The sequence below is a fragment of the Erpetoichthys calabaricus genome, chromosome 17, assembly GCF_900747795.2.
Source record: "Erpetoichthys calabaricus chromosome 17, fErpCal1.3, whole genome shotgun sequence".
Classification (NCBI taxonomy): Eukaryota; Metazoa; Chordata; class Cladistia; order Polypteriformes; family Polypteridae; genus Erpetoichthys; species Erpetoichthys calabaricus.
The window spans coordinates 20247974-20264899 of record NC_041410.2 but is presented as its reverse complement, the minus strand read 5'-3'; the positions used below and the strand labels follow the sequence as shown (position 1 = coordinate 20264899).

Here is a 16926-nt window from a genome sequence, read left to right as displayed (position 1 = left end):
CAAGGGGTTTGTGCAAAAAGCTGCAAAGTGCTTTTATTAAAACAATCCAACAAGACAGTGTCCAAATAAATAGTGCAGTGCAATCCAAATGTCATTAAATAAATAAATCCAAATAAAAAGCTAAAAATCCCAGCCATTTAAAACAAGGCTAAAACGAGATTAAAATCTTGCTGACAACATTGGAGTCACACCAGCCATAGTCTGCTCCTTCCCAGTCTCTCCAGCTCACCCAAAGTATATTCAGCAGGAAAGACTTCAGCCACCGCGGTCCTCATTCTACCGACCCCAGTCATGGCTGCCTCCACTGGCGTCTGCCTGATTGCTCAGGGTCGGTTGTCCTCCCGCTGTCGTCCTTGTCGTCCCTTGGATCCCTAGGGTGGACTTTTCCGATTGTAATCCTGTCCCACAAGTGTTGGTCACTCGCTCCATCTGGGACCCCTGACCACGCTGACTTCTCTTTCATAGCAGGCTGGCTCGTCTACTCTTTTCCCAATACTGCGCTCACTCTCTGCCTCTTCCTTTTCTTTTACCATTTTTCCACTACCGCCTCACACTTCACGTATTTATGATAGGTACGTGGCTCAGGTGTGCCTAATAGCATCTCCCGGATTAAATTACGGATGCAGACAATTCCTCATCTGTACACATAAGCGAGGAAACGCCCGCCTCGTGTAGCGTCCAGGAACCGCTCTGGACACACTACCATGCCCCTTCTTTAAGCCATGAGTGCTGTGATTATTTATGTAAAAACTGGGCTTTTCTTCAGAGCCATGGACCCGCTATACCACACCATACAGTACAAAAAAAGCTGTCACTATTTACAAAGTAGTGTATAACTTCAATCCAGATATGGGTCTTGTTAAGGGATGTGGCTATAGTGTTTGTGGGCAACTTTTTAATTTGCACCCTTTTACTTTGGAAAAACAAGATTTTATCATTTCATAGTTTAATTTTCTTAAACAATCCATCTGCTACACCATTCAAATGACGCTTTACTATTTTTTAATATGAGAAGCTATTCATGATTAAGTAATACAGAGGAGCTTTGTGTGCTGCATTCTGTACGAAACAAACTGCAATTTCCTATAACATACTCTAAATTTATGTTTAAGTGGCACATTTGATGATCACTATATTGAAGCAATGAAAAGGCTAAATTTGATGCATATTAATTGCAATAATTGTTAAATTTAAATCAAATGTGGTGCACTCAAGCCTGGTTGATTCACTGCGAGCATGAAATCTTATTTCAAATTGCTTATCACTTTGAGCTGTGCTGTTCTCAAGCTCCAGTTTTTTCTGATTATTAATAGCCAAAGTTCATCTCCACCGGATGTGCCTCTTCAGTGTGCAGTAACTGTATGTGAACGTGCCTCAAACCTCTCCCAGTTTCCACACTGAAACAGTCATATGGCGGTTGCTAATCAACCTTGTGCATATGCATTACTGATGCTGCAGCTCTTCATCCAGCCATCATGTTTGGATGAGCAAGTCCTCTGCTGATACTACTTTGCCCCATAGTAAACTAATCCTAGGTTAACCTACCAAGCTACAACAATTGTCCATCTCATCTTGGCCTCTCAGATGGCTTGTACAATATGGAATGTCTCTGCTTAAGGTTAACAGAAGAAACTTCATTCTTGCTAGGTGCGTTTTTAATTCAGTGTGAGTGCAATCGGTTCCTCCAATTACATTAGGAAAATATTAACACTGTTGCAAATTGCCTTTTTATTTTGGCCTGTGTGTTCTTACCATCCAGAACCTGAGTATAGTGCTTCATCAGTTGCTTTATGGCTTCCAGCACAGTAGGCATGACTGAGCTGGAGCATGGGTGAGATACTGACATGTTGGCCAGTTCATTTGGTAAGTGCCTTTTACCTGATAACTGTTTTTGAAACCTGGATAGGAACAGTTATAGCCCAATTTTACAGTCTGCTTTTAATGCTGTGCCCAACTCAGCAAATTGTTCTTACAAATGGCTGTTGGTGCCTCAAATTTTATAAGTCAGTCATCATGGTCAAATAAAATCCTGCTGGTCCATAAAAGCTTTTTCCCTTTGTTTGACTATTTGCAGCCTTCAAGCAGTGCCAGGCAAGCCATGTTGTTTCAAATCATTGGGTAATACATGTGCTAACAATTTTCAGTATGCAGGGAGTGAATCACACCTGTGTTTCTACTGCATTTTGATCTAATCCTGAGAAGTGACAACAGGTAGGCAATATAGGCAAATATGCAGTATTGGTCCCCTTAAAAATGAACTAAAATTCTATAGATATTCATTTTTGATTCACGTTTAAACACATTAAAATAAGTAAAATTAATTTTTTAATTTTATGTTGGACTTCTCACTCTTGGTCATTAAGTTTCTAATACAATCTAATGTATTGCATGTTAATCTACATGTACCTTATGGCAATGGATTTTTTGAAGAGCACAGTAAAGGTGTTTTAAAGATGGAGCCTTCTAATCTCGCATGCTGAATGACCACTCTAATACAAACAAGCTACTCACAGATAACCTGCATTTAAATATAGCTCAGTATGAGCCCATCGGAGATGTGTACCATGACTTGCTGTTCCCAGTCTTCCTGTCAGGATTGCTAAGAAATGTAACTCCTCTCCACTTTTTTTTTTTAAGAGGTTTATTCCCTCTCTGGCTGTAATAGATTAGATGTTCATATAAAATTATATGCCTATAGACGATTTAAACTTTTGTCAAACAAAACTGGATGTAATTAGTGGAGAACTAAATCTTAATTTTTTTAAATCTTACAAAAGTATTCATTTTTAATAATCTTAATACATAATTCGCCTGCCTCCTCACTCACTCACGTCCGTCCGAAGCTGAATGCGCAGTCGCCTTCTGCGCAGCTGCCCGAAAAACCTTGAGACTGACATCCAACCCCAACAACGGCCGCAAAAATTCAAAGAGAAAGGCGACTTCGATTTAAATCTCTAGAGGCCTGAAAGGCGATTTCGACTACAGCTTGAGGTCAAATTACGCATTCATTCAATACATATCAGTTTTGTGGCGCTTATACTTATTACTATTCCATATTGTACTGGAACATTCATCATTCAATATTATACTATAGGCCTGGAAAATTCATCAACTAACAGTACAAGCCTGTACAGTAATGAGTAAAGCGGACTACAATCATTACAAAACAACTTCTTCGTTACTTATTTGTTCTTCATACACTGCTGACACAAACTCATGCCCGTTTCATCTTGCGTTGTTGAAACGGGCTTTGTCTAGTGAACCAGATAAAATGCCCAAATTTTCTTTTCATTTGTGTAAGCAGGAAGCTGAAAGTCTAGATCAGGATGATAGTGAGGATGCAAAAGACATAGAAGATGAAAGAGACAGTGAAGAGGAAAATGTTAATTCTTCAAATGAGCTACTTGAAACAGAAATGGATGCTGAAGCTTCTAGATCGGCCACAGAGATGGAAGATTTTGTAGTTCAGGTACATTTTCAATCTTCATTTTATCGTGTAACCCATTTAAACACATCTGTTTTGAAAGTTATTTTAATTCTCATTTAGGAAGTGGATAAAGAAGAGTCTAAGCAAATTCATCTGGATGAAGAAGACGTCTTCATTAGAGATGTAAGTTAATGATTTTGGTTAAAAAAAACTCGAGCAATTTTCAAGCCAGATATTTTGCCAAACATTTGTTTGACCTAAACTCTTACCTGCCATTAGAATTCTCTGCTATTTTGTTGTTTTTTTCTTTGCTTAGAGCAATGTGGTTTCAGTCTTGATGTTTGGGTGAGACCTTGGGAGTGAAAAATGGGCAGTATTCGCATTAGCCAATGCAAACCATTAAACTACTATAAATGCATGTAGATACCCATGAAGTTATCACTTTTTTTTTACAAAGTTTATTTTTTTTTATTAAACAAATTTCTTAAAGAATTGTGCTTCGTATGGTGCAAATTTTTTTGGAATTTGGCCTTACTAAACACTAAGGGCTTGCTCTCCATCTTAAAATATTAGATTGACACAACCATTTAACACTGATCATTTCCATGCTTTTAAGTTTGTATTTTGCAATAAGCAAAACCCATTTCAATTAGAAATACAGTTGGCTTAATATTAGCAAAAATAACAAGCATTGTCATTAACATTTAACACTCCACCCCTTATCCAGTTCAAAGATCTTTGTATACAAAAGTTCATTAAAAGATAGAGCAGGGCAATTAATCAAAACAGACATTCAGAACCTCTAATCAGCATTTTATATATATAAAATATTATAAACTCTCTTCGAGTTGGGCAGCTGATTGCTACTACACAACATGTTCAACAATACGATCAGCTGGGGACCAATCTGCTGATGTGGATACATCACTTTCATTTTTCGATCTCCAGATTACTTGCATCAAAATCGGAGTGTGATAAGTCCGTCTGATTCAGCAATAATAGGCAAAATGTTGTGTCTGGAGTATTTTGCTTTGCACATTCACTTCACTCTCTCCCAAGATCCGCCTTTAGCTTTGGTGGTAGCCGCCAAAAAAAATATTCAGCCCTGACACAACTAAATTGTGTTAATACTTACCCAGTGTGTGTTTCATGTACTGTCCCCTTAAAAACGTACTACCACGTTTTATCACGTGACTCCACCCCATCCAGTGACAGGGAAGCAACATTGAGGAGGACTTCAACACCAAGCAACTCTTATCAAAGAAAAATATGGTGTCCATCATTTGGACACATTTTGGTTTCAGTGTAGATGGCAAAGTTCAAAAACGATAAATATAAACACTGCAGAAAACGGATTCAGCGATCTAAGGTAAGTGTTTTTGAGCATGACATTTTACATACTTCCTTACAAGAATGGCAAATCATTATTTTCTTTTGGTTTTATTTGAAACAATGTTTGTTTACAAGAGATTCAAGTTATTTTATACTTTTCACGTGGCAATGTTTAAAATATAATTTGTTTGCAAGAAATGCAGTCTGTGCATTCTACTTTTTGGGGAACTTGCTTTTTACATTAAAACTAAAAAGTGACCTTTTTCATAAGACGTTTCAAGTGATGTGTGCTTTGCTTTCAATTCTTCAAAATATTCAGTAATTAACCATCAATCGATGTGTTTCCTTCATTTTAAAAATCGCAAATGTGCATTTTTTTTTATTTTTTTATTTTTTTTTAAATATAGTTGAGCATATTTACAGTTCAAGCTTTGTCAGTGAAATGAGGGCAAAAACAATCAAACATCAAAAAAATTGTTCATTAATTGTAATCAAGATAAAATGTTCAATCAATCATGATATTAGAGCTCATTGTCCAGCCCTATCACAAGTGAGCTTCTCTTGTATACTACAGCCTCAAAAGAAAACGTCTCAAGACTGATTCCTTTTTTAAACATTTTTAGAATAACAATGAGTAATTGCCAAATTATGAGAATCTTTTCAGCTTTCTTTGTATTTTTTCTACTCTTAAATCAAGACCTTACTTTTTTGATTAAGTTAGAGGGTTAAGAATTGAGCAAGATAAGTTACTGTTGCCACAAACTATGTATTCTTCATGCCTCTCATTTATGTAAAATTTGGGCATTGTTAGTCTTTGTGTTTAATAAATAGTGCAGATCATTTAAACTGTCTTAAAGCAGTGATTGTCTTCTGTTAGATGCTTGGCACCTTTTTTTTTAAAGAAAAAGGGAAAATGTCCAGCAATTATGAGAATAACTGTATACACACTAAACACTTAAAATAAAAACCCTCTCCAAGCAGAGGTAAATTTATTATTTTTTTTATTATTAAACTTTCTTCATGCTAGTTTAGTTGATTTGTCTTCAAATTGCATTAGTTCATTTGGTGACCAGTGTTCTTATTCCTAACTAAATGAACTTTTGAACCGTGTTTTATTTTCGTTGATTCAACCTCCCATTTCTTATCAAATTAGATTTGTCTTCCACACTCTTAAGCATTCTTGTTTTACTCCACCTTATGCTATAACTCAAGATTCCTTTGTTTCTACTTTTAGTTATACTTCCTACAAAGGTAGTTTAAACTCCTTATTGTACCGAAGCTATTTCCGAATGGTAGTTACTTTGTGATCCTAAATTGTGATTAAACAGACTTAACAATCCTCAATTCACAACAGCATTCACAACAGCAAGCTGATTTATAATTACTGATGGAATTTTGCCAGTGGACAGTTATGTACGAACAAAAATGCATTTTATTTGTTCCTTAACTCATTTTTCCCCCAATTCCAAAAAAGCGCACACAGCAATGGTTTTTCACACAGAAATCAATATAAAACTTAGTTGCTGTGGCTGCCAGTTTGTCAGGAATTTGCATTAGGCTGGCTGCTAGGCTGTCTTCACGTGATGGGGTCGGCAGCAGCATTCACAATGCGTTGCAATCTGGTTTGTACCTCTTGTCATTGTAAGTTGTGGTCTTTGCCGTAGGTGTGTCAGCACAACTCTCCAGCACCACAATCTGCTTGGGACTGGTCAGTTGATGCAGGTACCTCACATTAGTTTTCGATCACTTGTATCAAAATCGGAGTCCAATAAGTCGGTCCAATTCAGTGATAATATGCTGAACGTCATCCTCGGAATATTTTGCTTTACACATTTGCTTTGATCTCTTGCCAGCTGTCGCTGCCATTTTTGACGGTGTTTGCTCCTCGCTACTCATACAAGCCAATAAAGCTAACTTTTTACTTGCAAAGAGTCCAACTAAAACTTAATAATGGAATTTGTTACTGTTTACAGTTGATTACTTCTGTCATCCCTTCCTTTTGAGAAAAGTAGACAGCTGTCCGGAAAGTGTTAAAGAATCGGGACAAAAAAAAAAAAACATTTTGCTGGTAGTCTTTGAGAACTCAACGCATTCAACCAACACTTCAGCAATGTTGGAAGAGTGAATTTTACAGGTTTGATAGTCTCATGTACTTGTTGCAGTGAACAAAATTGATACGTAAGGTACTGCCCAGCGCTAATTAGCCAGCACTAGTTAAATTTGATGAATAGACCTAGTAATTTCAGTTCAGGTGTGCATGTACCTGCTTGAACTCGTATTGTTGTATGGTACCTATTCTGAAAGTGTATTGATTCATCTCCTGGTCTGTTTTGTCCTTTTAATGTTTGTTAAAAATGTTGATCCATAATTACATATGCTGATAAAAGGAGAAATTGCGTTTTGCACACTGCTTCATGGGGTGGGGGGGAACGGGGACTTATAGATGAAGCCTAATATTTGCTTTGAAATGCAACAGGACAGAACAGTGATCACTAAAAGTGTATGATTTAATGATTTATCCTTGAACATGACACCTTGTACTCAATAACTTGTAATCTCAGTTCAGAGTTGCCCTTACACTCCATTTCCATAAACATGCAGTTTGTGAAGTGCTTAATATTCAACATTTCGCAGCATGTTACTTGAATATTTTAAGTGTCTTCAGGTGGCATTTTAGTCATTAAAAATGACCATTCCAGCTTGTGTGTCTCGTTGTTGAGAAGGTTGTGTATTTTTGGGAAGGTTTAAGGTGCGAGCTCAATGTCACTTACCTGTGGATTGCTCACTAACACACGGTGACGTTTGAGAAGTATATAGAAATAGGCCCACTTTGCTGGCAAGTGGGGGCATTGAAGTATTTGTACATTCGGAGTGGATAAGAAGATTTGAATAGTTAAGTGTAGATCGATCCCCTTTTTGGGTGTGGGTGGTTTTTGTGGTGATGCATGATTGTTTTTCTTATGGGGACTTATGGTGGCTGTTGCCCTTTTGTGGCTGGGTTCTGCATTTGTCTTCTGTGCTACCAGGATCGGCTCTGCTCCAAAGTGATCCTGAATTAGGTCAAGTGGGTTTAAAAATGTTTGTCTTTTTAGTAGTTTATAATTTAGCCATTTAAGAAACTCCATATACAATGAATGAAGGTTTTTTTGAGGACAAGTTTACATATTATACCTGTAAAAATGTATACCTTGATTCAAACCTTATATTCTTCCAAATACATTCCTTGTCTTGTCTGACATGGTACCCAAAAGCATGTAATGCACAATAACAATAGTCTGTGTCATGTACCTATCTTTTGAAATGTGTTTAATTTTGTTTGACATAATTATCTTCAATTTGCACTGGACAGAATGCAGCCTTGTAATTGTATACATCAGTTTAATTGCTTTATTTTGTTTTCATACTGACTATCTGCTAGGTTTTTTTTTTTTTTTTTTTTATATTCTTTGTAAGGTTAATATCTGTTCTGGTATTACACTTAAACAATATACCATGCATAAAATGACTTTCAGTGAAGAATTAAAGGCTGTTGTGGCTGTGGTTTGCTGAGATTAAGGTTTCAAGTGTATCTAAACATGGCTAATGGCAAAACTATATGCTGTTGTAACAATCTAGATTGTAAATTGATAAATTAGATGACCAATTTAAAAAATTTTTTTTTGGTTTTCATGTTCTTTAGGAAGCAGAGGATGAAGACAATGAAAAAGGTATGTTTTCATGTCTGCATTTTTCTCCTCCCACAACTATACATTTTCCAGGTAATTGGAATGCAAGTTGGACATCCATAAATTAACTAGTCTTTATTTAATGTTAAATTTCTATGCCCCAGTCCTTCCCCTTCCCTTTTCAGTTTTTTGTTCTGTAAACCTTTATCACTAAGGTTACATATGAGCAATATGCTGGAACCTACAGAAACCTTTCGTCTTGGGAAACCAGGAATAAAAATGGTCTTATTTCACTGCATAATTTTCAAGTTGAAGACTGAGGTGTGTTTGACCCTGTGGAATCAACACAATCAGGATTGACTGCTGTGGCTTACACACCCTGAAAACTGGATGACTGACACTGAAACTCCACTGAGTTTGTTGCTTCAGACTCTACTGAATTGCCTGAGGAAATATATTGGAGCATGCTTTACTGGAATGGGAAGAATTTTGCCAGAAAGGATAAACCTCACCAGCGATATCTTTATCTGAGGCAACTACTTGTGACTGCTGGGATTATGGATTTAATGAAACTTTGAATGGATTTCCAGACAATGGAGTGGAATAATTACTACAATTCTCTTCAAAGCTGGACTCAATTGGGGACACTAACTATTTTTGTGTGGTTGGTAATCTGGTATTTGGTACCTGACCTGAAGATTTTTTTTTGATTTTTTTTTTTCCCTGTGAAATTTTTTTTTTGGTAGAAAACTGAGTGAGACTGATACTGAAAGAAGAGAAGGTTTCTCGGCTCTGATTCCACATTGTTGTAATGTGATTGTGGACAGATGCAGTCTTGGATGCAGGCTCTGAAGAATTAACAGAATGTCACCCATCAGGGTTATTTTTCAGCTTTACTGGAGGCGACCTCCTGCTTTTGGAGTTGGACTGTCCATGATGGCAGAACTTGGAGCTGCGTGTGCCCTTGAGTTTGAGTGGTTACAGATGATGGAAAGTGTATATGTATGTTAAAGAAATACCATGAAGATTGTATTGCATCCTACCCGTTCAATGAGGATTGTGTGTTTTTGTATTGTTCACCTTTTGGTTTTCTAACCTTCAATGAGAGCTGATACTAAACCTGCTTTCTATTCTACTTTCTCTAGGTTCACTTAGCTCATAACTGTAATGTTAAACCTGTGTTTTGCCATGTTTTATCCTTGTTAAATCCCTCAGATGTAACAGATACTGATGAAGGTACTCGTGAAATTCTAAACATCTCGCTTCAGAGGAAAGCCTTGCAGAGGCTGAACAAGCTGCTCAGGATGACAGAGAAATTGCAGTTTCAGCAAAAGAAGCAGAGGATGATAACATATCCATCACAATCCAGGCAGAAGATGCCATCACTTTGGAATTTGATGGTGATGACCTCCTGGATACAGGTAAAAATGTGAAACTTCCAGATTCGGAGGCAAGGAAGTCCCATGATGAACCAGAGGCCTCCTCCCAGATGTGCCAGGACAAAGGCAAGGATATAGATGTGAAAGAGAACCATAAAGATGGTAAGAAGGAAGACGGAATGAAGGCTGAGCCTGCCAAGAAGGAAACCAGAGAGAGCTCAAAGAAAGCTGAAACGGGAGATAAAGAAAAGGATTCTGTGAAGAAAGGCCCCTCCTCTAGTGGGGCATCAGGTCAAGCAAAGAGGTTTGTTTTTCTATGTCAGTTGTTTACGATACAGAGTTCCAGCATTCGTGGGTAGCATCAAGACTTTTTTTTTTTTTTTTTTTTTTTCTTTTTTAATTGTTCCTAACAATCCTGCATTTGTTTAATCCTGGCTTTTATTTTTATTTTTTTATTTTTGGTTGAACGTCCTAAAAGTAATTTAAGGCATAAACAACAACCACAGACCAGCCTTGATTTACTGTCAAGTTGTGATCACTTATTGCCTGCCTTATTTTTTTATTTTTTTTTTTTTTGCCCCTACTGTCCCCCCCCCTCCCCCCCCCCAATATTTAATAAGATTTTTAAAATACATACAAGAAACATGCACTGAATGGCATAAACGTATGAAAATGAAGTCCCACTCCTGAATGCTGGAGAAGATTGCCCTATAACCACAGAATAGAATTGGCAGAAAATCAGTCTTCAGTCGTCCTCGGGGGAAAAGAGATGAAACAAAACCATATGGACCACTATTGTTCAAATTCAAGCCATGCCTGCCATTAATTTTGTACAGTACTGAAACACATTTTAATGAGTATTTTATTTATACTAACTAGCTACTGTTTCTAAATGGGTGCATTCCTCCTTTTCATTTCTTTCCTTTTGCAATTTTTTTGCATTTTCTAGTTCTTCAAAAGATAAAGATGGAAAAACCTCTAAGGATGAAAAAGGTATGCTAGTGAATGTTTGGATTAAAAATGTATTGTCAAATGTGAAGCTTTTTAAATCCATCTCAACACATTTTCCTGTTTAGAAAATCAAACACCTAAGACTCCACTCAAAGTGGAGCTTAAGCACATTTTTTGGCAGTTAATGTAAAAAGCTATGTGTGTGCGTCCCAAAAGTCTCTAAATTCCCAGACAAGCATAATGTAAAACACTAGCTGTGTAAGCCTGTGCTTTAAAAGGCCCGGGCATTCTAAAAAACATAATTGTCGGGGGTGGGGGGGGAAGAAAAATTGAAATGCGGAGTCAGCGGTTTTGTTTAGCAGATTCTTTCTTTTTCCTCCTCCTCTTCGGAGGTTTCATTTTGCCGATGTGCTCACCTCGCTTGTATGTTTGTCTTTCGTCGGCGGTTTCACTTCAGCAACATAGTCGCTTTCTTTCAGTTTCATGCTATAGCCGCGTACTTTTTTTTCCTTCAGACTACTTGGTGCCCTTTGCCGGCTCTTTGAGCTTCATGCTGTAGCCTCCCACTTCTGGCCAGACAGTGATTTTATTAATGTGCTCATTTGTAAATAAAAGGTCAAGATAATCTTTTTTTTTTTTTTTTTTTTTTTTTTTTTTTTTTTTTAAACCCTGTTTATTTTAATCGCATTATCAAATGGCTGTAGTATGAGAAAGTGTCCAAGACTGTACCCACCCACAAACTTTATAATGTAGTTAGTACAGTATATTTACTTTTGATACTGCAACTAATGGTGTATGCAATTTCTAGTTAATCCTTCTACATAATGAAGGTGTCCTTGTAATGCATTATAATTAACTGGAAAGTCCTATACAGTGAACAGAACAGTGGTGTAGGCACAGAGAATAGTATTACCTTACTGGGTTTGACCTCCCTATAGGATACTTCCTCTGTGCTGTTAATATTTTTTCAGTGCTCCACTGAATTTCTTCTGGGGGTTAGGATTGTGCTGATGTAGAGTTGTGTCCAAATGTATGTGCTCTTCCCTGACCTGGCAGCCTGAGCAATGTCGACTCACTTGATAGTGTGAGGAAAAACCAAGATACCCAGAGAGAAGTACCTCCTTGTATCCACCCTTCATGTAGTGTCCAGGCTGGTATTTGGACCCAAGACTCACTTGCATGATAATTGAGCACTCTTTAGATTACCAGCTCTGTGTGTTGTCCTGTAATTGCAAATATAAAAGTGTGTATATAAAATCGCACATAAAGGACAAAATATGCAAAAGATTTAATAGCAATTTTTTTTATTATTTTTATTGTAATCATTCCATACAAATAGATCAATTTATAACAAAACAAAATTGAAGACCAGTCAAACCCCACCCCTGAGAAGGAGAGCTTAGCCAAAGGAGAATTGCTTAGGGCTTTTTAATAAGGCAACAATAAACAAAAGAAAGGGAGAAATATATATAAGTAAATAAGAAATGGAGAAGGGAATTAAATGCGGTAATAGTTATTTCTCTTATTCTAAAATATTGATCCTGCCAGGTTTTGAAAAAATTTGTACAGATCCTCTGAGAATTTGATTTTTTCCAATTTCAAATAATATAAAACATCGGTTTCCCACTGACTTATCAGAGGAGAGTTAGGATTCTTCCAATTTAACAGAATAAGTCTGCGTGCCAAAAGTGTAGTGAATGCAATCACCGTTTGCTTGTCCTTCTCCACTTCAAGTCCGTCTGGAAAAACACCGAACACAGCTGTTAATAGGTTAGGAGGAATTGTGATACCAAGGCTGTCCGAGAGGCACTTAAAAATTTTTGGTCCAAAATGATGTTAATTTGGTGCAGGTCCAGAACATGTGACCCAGTGAGGCAGGAGCTTGGTTGCAGGATTTGCAGGTTGGATTTTGCCCTGGAAACATTTTGGACAGTTTTAAGTGAGACAGATGAGCTCGATTTATATAATTTTTAGTTGAATGATTCTATGCTTTGTGCATATGGAGCTCGAGTGAATTCTCTGCTTTGCTACCTTCCACTCCTTTTCTGATATATTGATCAAGAGATCTTCTTCCCAATGCCCTCTTGGATCTTTGAAAGGTAGGGATTCTAGTAGGATTTTATATAATATGGAAATGTTGTTTAATTCCTCGAAATTGAGCAGTATTTTTTTCCAGCATTGTGGAGGGTACAAGGTGAGGAAAATCGGGCAGTTTCTGTTTAACAAAATTTCTAATTTGAAGATAGTGAAAGAAATGTGTAGCTGGGAGGTTGAATTTTGAACGTAATTGTTCAAAAGATGCAAATATGTTGTCTATATAAAGATCTCTGAGCATTTTAATCCCAAAACTTTTCCAGGTATTAAAAACGGTTTGCAAGGGTTGAAACAGGTGGTTCTCTTGCAGAGGTGCCGCGGATAAAAGATTTTCCATCTTAAAATGCTTTCTAAGTTGGTTCCATATTCTGAGTGAGTAAAGCACAATTGGGTTATTGGTATATTTGTGATAACTTGCATTTATTGGAGAGCATAGCAGGGAGTATAAAGAAGTACTACACGATTTTACTTCTATTGCGGACCAAGCCTGTGTATGTTCATATATTTGTGTCCAGGTTTTTATGGCTTGTATGTTTGCTGCCCAGTAATAAAACTGAAAATTTTAAGGTAGTAAAAATAAAAAAACAAATCCTACTTTAATTACTTCCACACTCACGTCTATAACTATAATTAAGACAAACATATAATGTCCAAGTAAAGAAAAGGATGTATAATTATAATACCAGTCTCTTTAAAAGTGGATCCGAAAGCAGATGATAGGTCCTTCCCATGCCTTGACAGAATACGGCTCCTTATTAACTTTCAAAAGAGTGTTGGAAACAGCTTCTTTTAGTTCCTTTTCAGCTTCTTCCTCGCTTGATAAAATATAATATTGATCTTGAGCTTCCACTGTCAGTTTGGCGGGATACAAGAGGCTGTATTTGATATTGGCTTTCTGTAGCAACTTTTTTAATGTTAAAGTAGGTTGCGCGTTTTGCAGCTGTTAATGGTGAGAAGTCGGGGAAAATACGAGTAAGATTATTTTCAAATATAATCTCTTGCTTGTGTCTGAGAAGTGCCATCACATCAAGCTTACATCGTAGTCGCTCGAAGCGGACAATAAAAGACCTAGGTTTAAAGGTGCTTGATCTGTATGTGTGATAAGCAGCTGCTATCTCAATGTCGAGTTTAAAGTCGCCTCCAATTATTTGAAATTCACTGGGTTTGAGCTTTCTCGTTTCTCGGGTATGCCCTCAATTCTTATATTGTTTCTTCTGTACCCATCTTCCAGGGCTGCAAGTCTGTCTCAGAGGTTTTTGCATTCGGAATTCACAGCTGTAGCTTTTTCATCGGCGTTAGACGCCAATTGTTCCGCTGTTTCAACTCGAGCCGTGAATGCCTGCTTACCGTCATCCAGCTGGTCTGTAACGTCATTAATCTGGTCGGCAAGCATTTTCGGTTTGGATCTATTTTCTTTGTGTTCCTCGAATTTCTCCAACATGCCTTTTAAAGTTCACGTCAAAACGTTTAAATAGATGCGTTTCCCGGTCTTTGCCTTGGCGGCAGCCAGTGTAGGAATAATCTTTCAGTTTGGACAGTTCACTTCGGATTTCGTGCTCCGCGAGTGGAAATGCAGCTCCTGTTACAGCAGGTGCTGTGGGCTTGCGATGAGTAGATGAGAGCACATCCTGCAGGGCCTTTTCTAGTCTCTGATAATCCTCAGAAATCGGCGATCCATCAGGACCTGTATCACTTGCACCTTCGCTCCCATTTTCACTCTCGACTGGAGATGATACAATGGAGCGGGGTCCTAGGAAATCTGCGCATTTGTCTGCCTGTTCCAGGTCAGTCTCAGAGAGGTCATACCTTGCACTCGGGCCGGATGTCTGTCCAGACTTTGAAGCAGCTTTGTTTCTTTTCTGGTTCTTTCTGACTTCTTGTTACTCATGCTTGTATATTGTAGTGGAAGTTCCTTGGTCGGGTTAAATACAGAATACCTCTAAATCTGAAATACGTGGGAAAATAAAGCCGCTGCTAGCGGAGCTCTGCTTCAGATGTCCGTCTCCTATAGCAATTTTTAAAGGTGAAACCTGTATGAAACAATATTGCCTCATCTTGCCTTTGAGGATATCCGATTACACAACAAAGAATTGCTTGGGATGGCTGATTACGCATCTACTTCATGACATGAAGTTGAATGATCATACTTTGTAGCTCTTGTTATAATTCTTGTTGTTTTGTCAATTACCTGTAGCGCAGCATGTGCATGATTCAAGCAACCTTAAATCATCAAACTAGCCATATCTGCCTGACACACATATAATTTGACGTTTTGTGCATCCTAATGATATGCCTTAATTATGCAATATTTCTTACCCAGAGAGAGCAGGCTTTAACAAAGCTTATAAATATGACAAGTTAGTTTAGTTTGGTTACATGTGTCATCTCAGATTTTAAAAAAATATTTTAAATTATTTAGTAGTATTGGAAGCTCTAGATTGGTGACTTAGTGTGTTTTTTCAACAAGTACTAATTTAGGTATGACTTTGTGAATATATTATGTGTAACTTTCTCAATTTCCTGTCTCCCAATGTTTACGCCTTGTTTAGGTGGTAGTGCCAGTGGCACTGGAGGAAGCAGCAGTGGTTTCAGTAGCTCATCTCGCAACTTGTGGGTGAGTGGGCTTTCCTCCAATACCAAAGCGGCAGATTTAAAAAATCTCTTTGGAAAATATGGTAAGGTAAGTGTGTTGCAGTTATAGCTTCATTCATTACAAACTCCTATTAAAAATTCATGACCCCATCTTCATGTATGCAGCAGCAGTTATTCTAGCTAATGTACTTCAATGACCTTGATATTTAATGCCTAACTATACTGGTAAATGTGACACTTGCAGTTGTGGTTTTCTCATGTACTTGATCTCAACTAAGTTCACACATGAATGTACTTTAATGTTTTAAGTTGTGATTAGGTTTGGTGCATAAAACAATCGGACAAGGCTGCATACATTTCATCAAGAATGATGCCCTTATTGGTGTCCTATTTTCGAGAGAGGCATACTACAAGAAGTGTAGTTCATTTAGAGTTTTTTCAAAAACATTGTTACATGCTGTGTGTGTGGTGTGGGTTTTTTTTGTGTTTGTTTTTTTTGTTTGTTTTTTTTTTTTAATTCATATATTATCCTGTTATGTAATCCTGGCCTCACAAAGCATCATAGGTGTTTTTTTTCAGCACCCTAAACTTGGCCAAGGAGAATTTCCATGAAATTAGATGAACAGGGTCAATGGCAGACCTGACACATTTGCTGCAAAAAAAATGCTTTGGCAAATTTGTCCAATCACACTATTTGTACCCTATAGGTACTTATTTGAAATTAAAACATTTTCTTCAATTTCTGAAAACTTATTAAATTGGTTCTCATCTTTTCACTAGAATCTATGCAAATAGTTTCAAAAACTGAGCATTTTCTCAAGTATTTTCATAAAACATTGTATTAGTTTTAGGCTACTTTGGTATACAATCTAGATTTTCCTAGTTTCTGGTTTTAATATTGTATATTGATCAAAAACAATGTTTTGGTGACTCAGATCTTCAGCTCAGAGTGGTGTACATTCTAAGCTTAGCAAGTTTTCATCTGCCTTCCTGCTTAAAATGAAATGCTCTTGGCCACCTGTTGACATGGAATACATCATTTTAAAGGGAATCCTAAAGGAACTACTATGCACTGTTTTTAGCCGCCAGTGTGCAAGTCTGCCAAGACTTAGTTTCTGCATTTCTGTTTCTGGGGAAATAAAAATACCTTTTAAATCCATTGGCAACAATTTACATCCTATCATAATAGAAATGATTGATTTCTACAGCCATACTCCTTTCTGATCTTGGGTCAGTTTCTTTAACACAGGTTTTAGATCGAGAACCCTTTGTTCATTTTGTTTTGATTTGATTTGTGAGGAAAAATACCAAGAGTAATGTGTGTTTATTTCTAGGTCCTTAGTGCTAAAGTTGTGACGAATGCACGGAGCCCTGGTGCAAAGTGCTATGGTATTGTTACTGTTTCTTCAAGCACAGAAGCGTCCCGGTGCATTTCTCACATTCATCGTACCGAACTGCATGGTCAGCAGATTTCAGTAGAAAAGGT

At 37.3% G+C, this 16926-nt stretch overlaps 1 protein-coding gene across 1 annotated transcript in view; it reads left to right on the top strand.

The window, feature by feature from the left end:
- sltm (SAFB-like, transcription modulator) overlaps positions 1 to 16926 on the top strand; it is a 49524-nt gene that overhangs the window by 14331 nt on the left and 18267 nt on the right. Inside the window, 8 exon segments of the mRNA XM_051920276.1 lie at positions 3305 to 3469; positions 3548 to 3610; positions 8439 to 8466; positions 9640 to 9669; positions 9672 to 10107; positions 10753 to 10796; positions 15398 to 15528; positions 16775 to 16924. Of these exon segments, the coding sequence (XP_051776236.1) occupies positions 3305 to 3469; positions 3548 to 3610; positions 8439 to 8466; positions 9640 to 9669; positions 9672 to 10107; positions 10753 to 10796; positions 15398 to 15528; positions 16775 to 16924 (1047 nt within the window).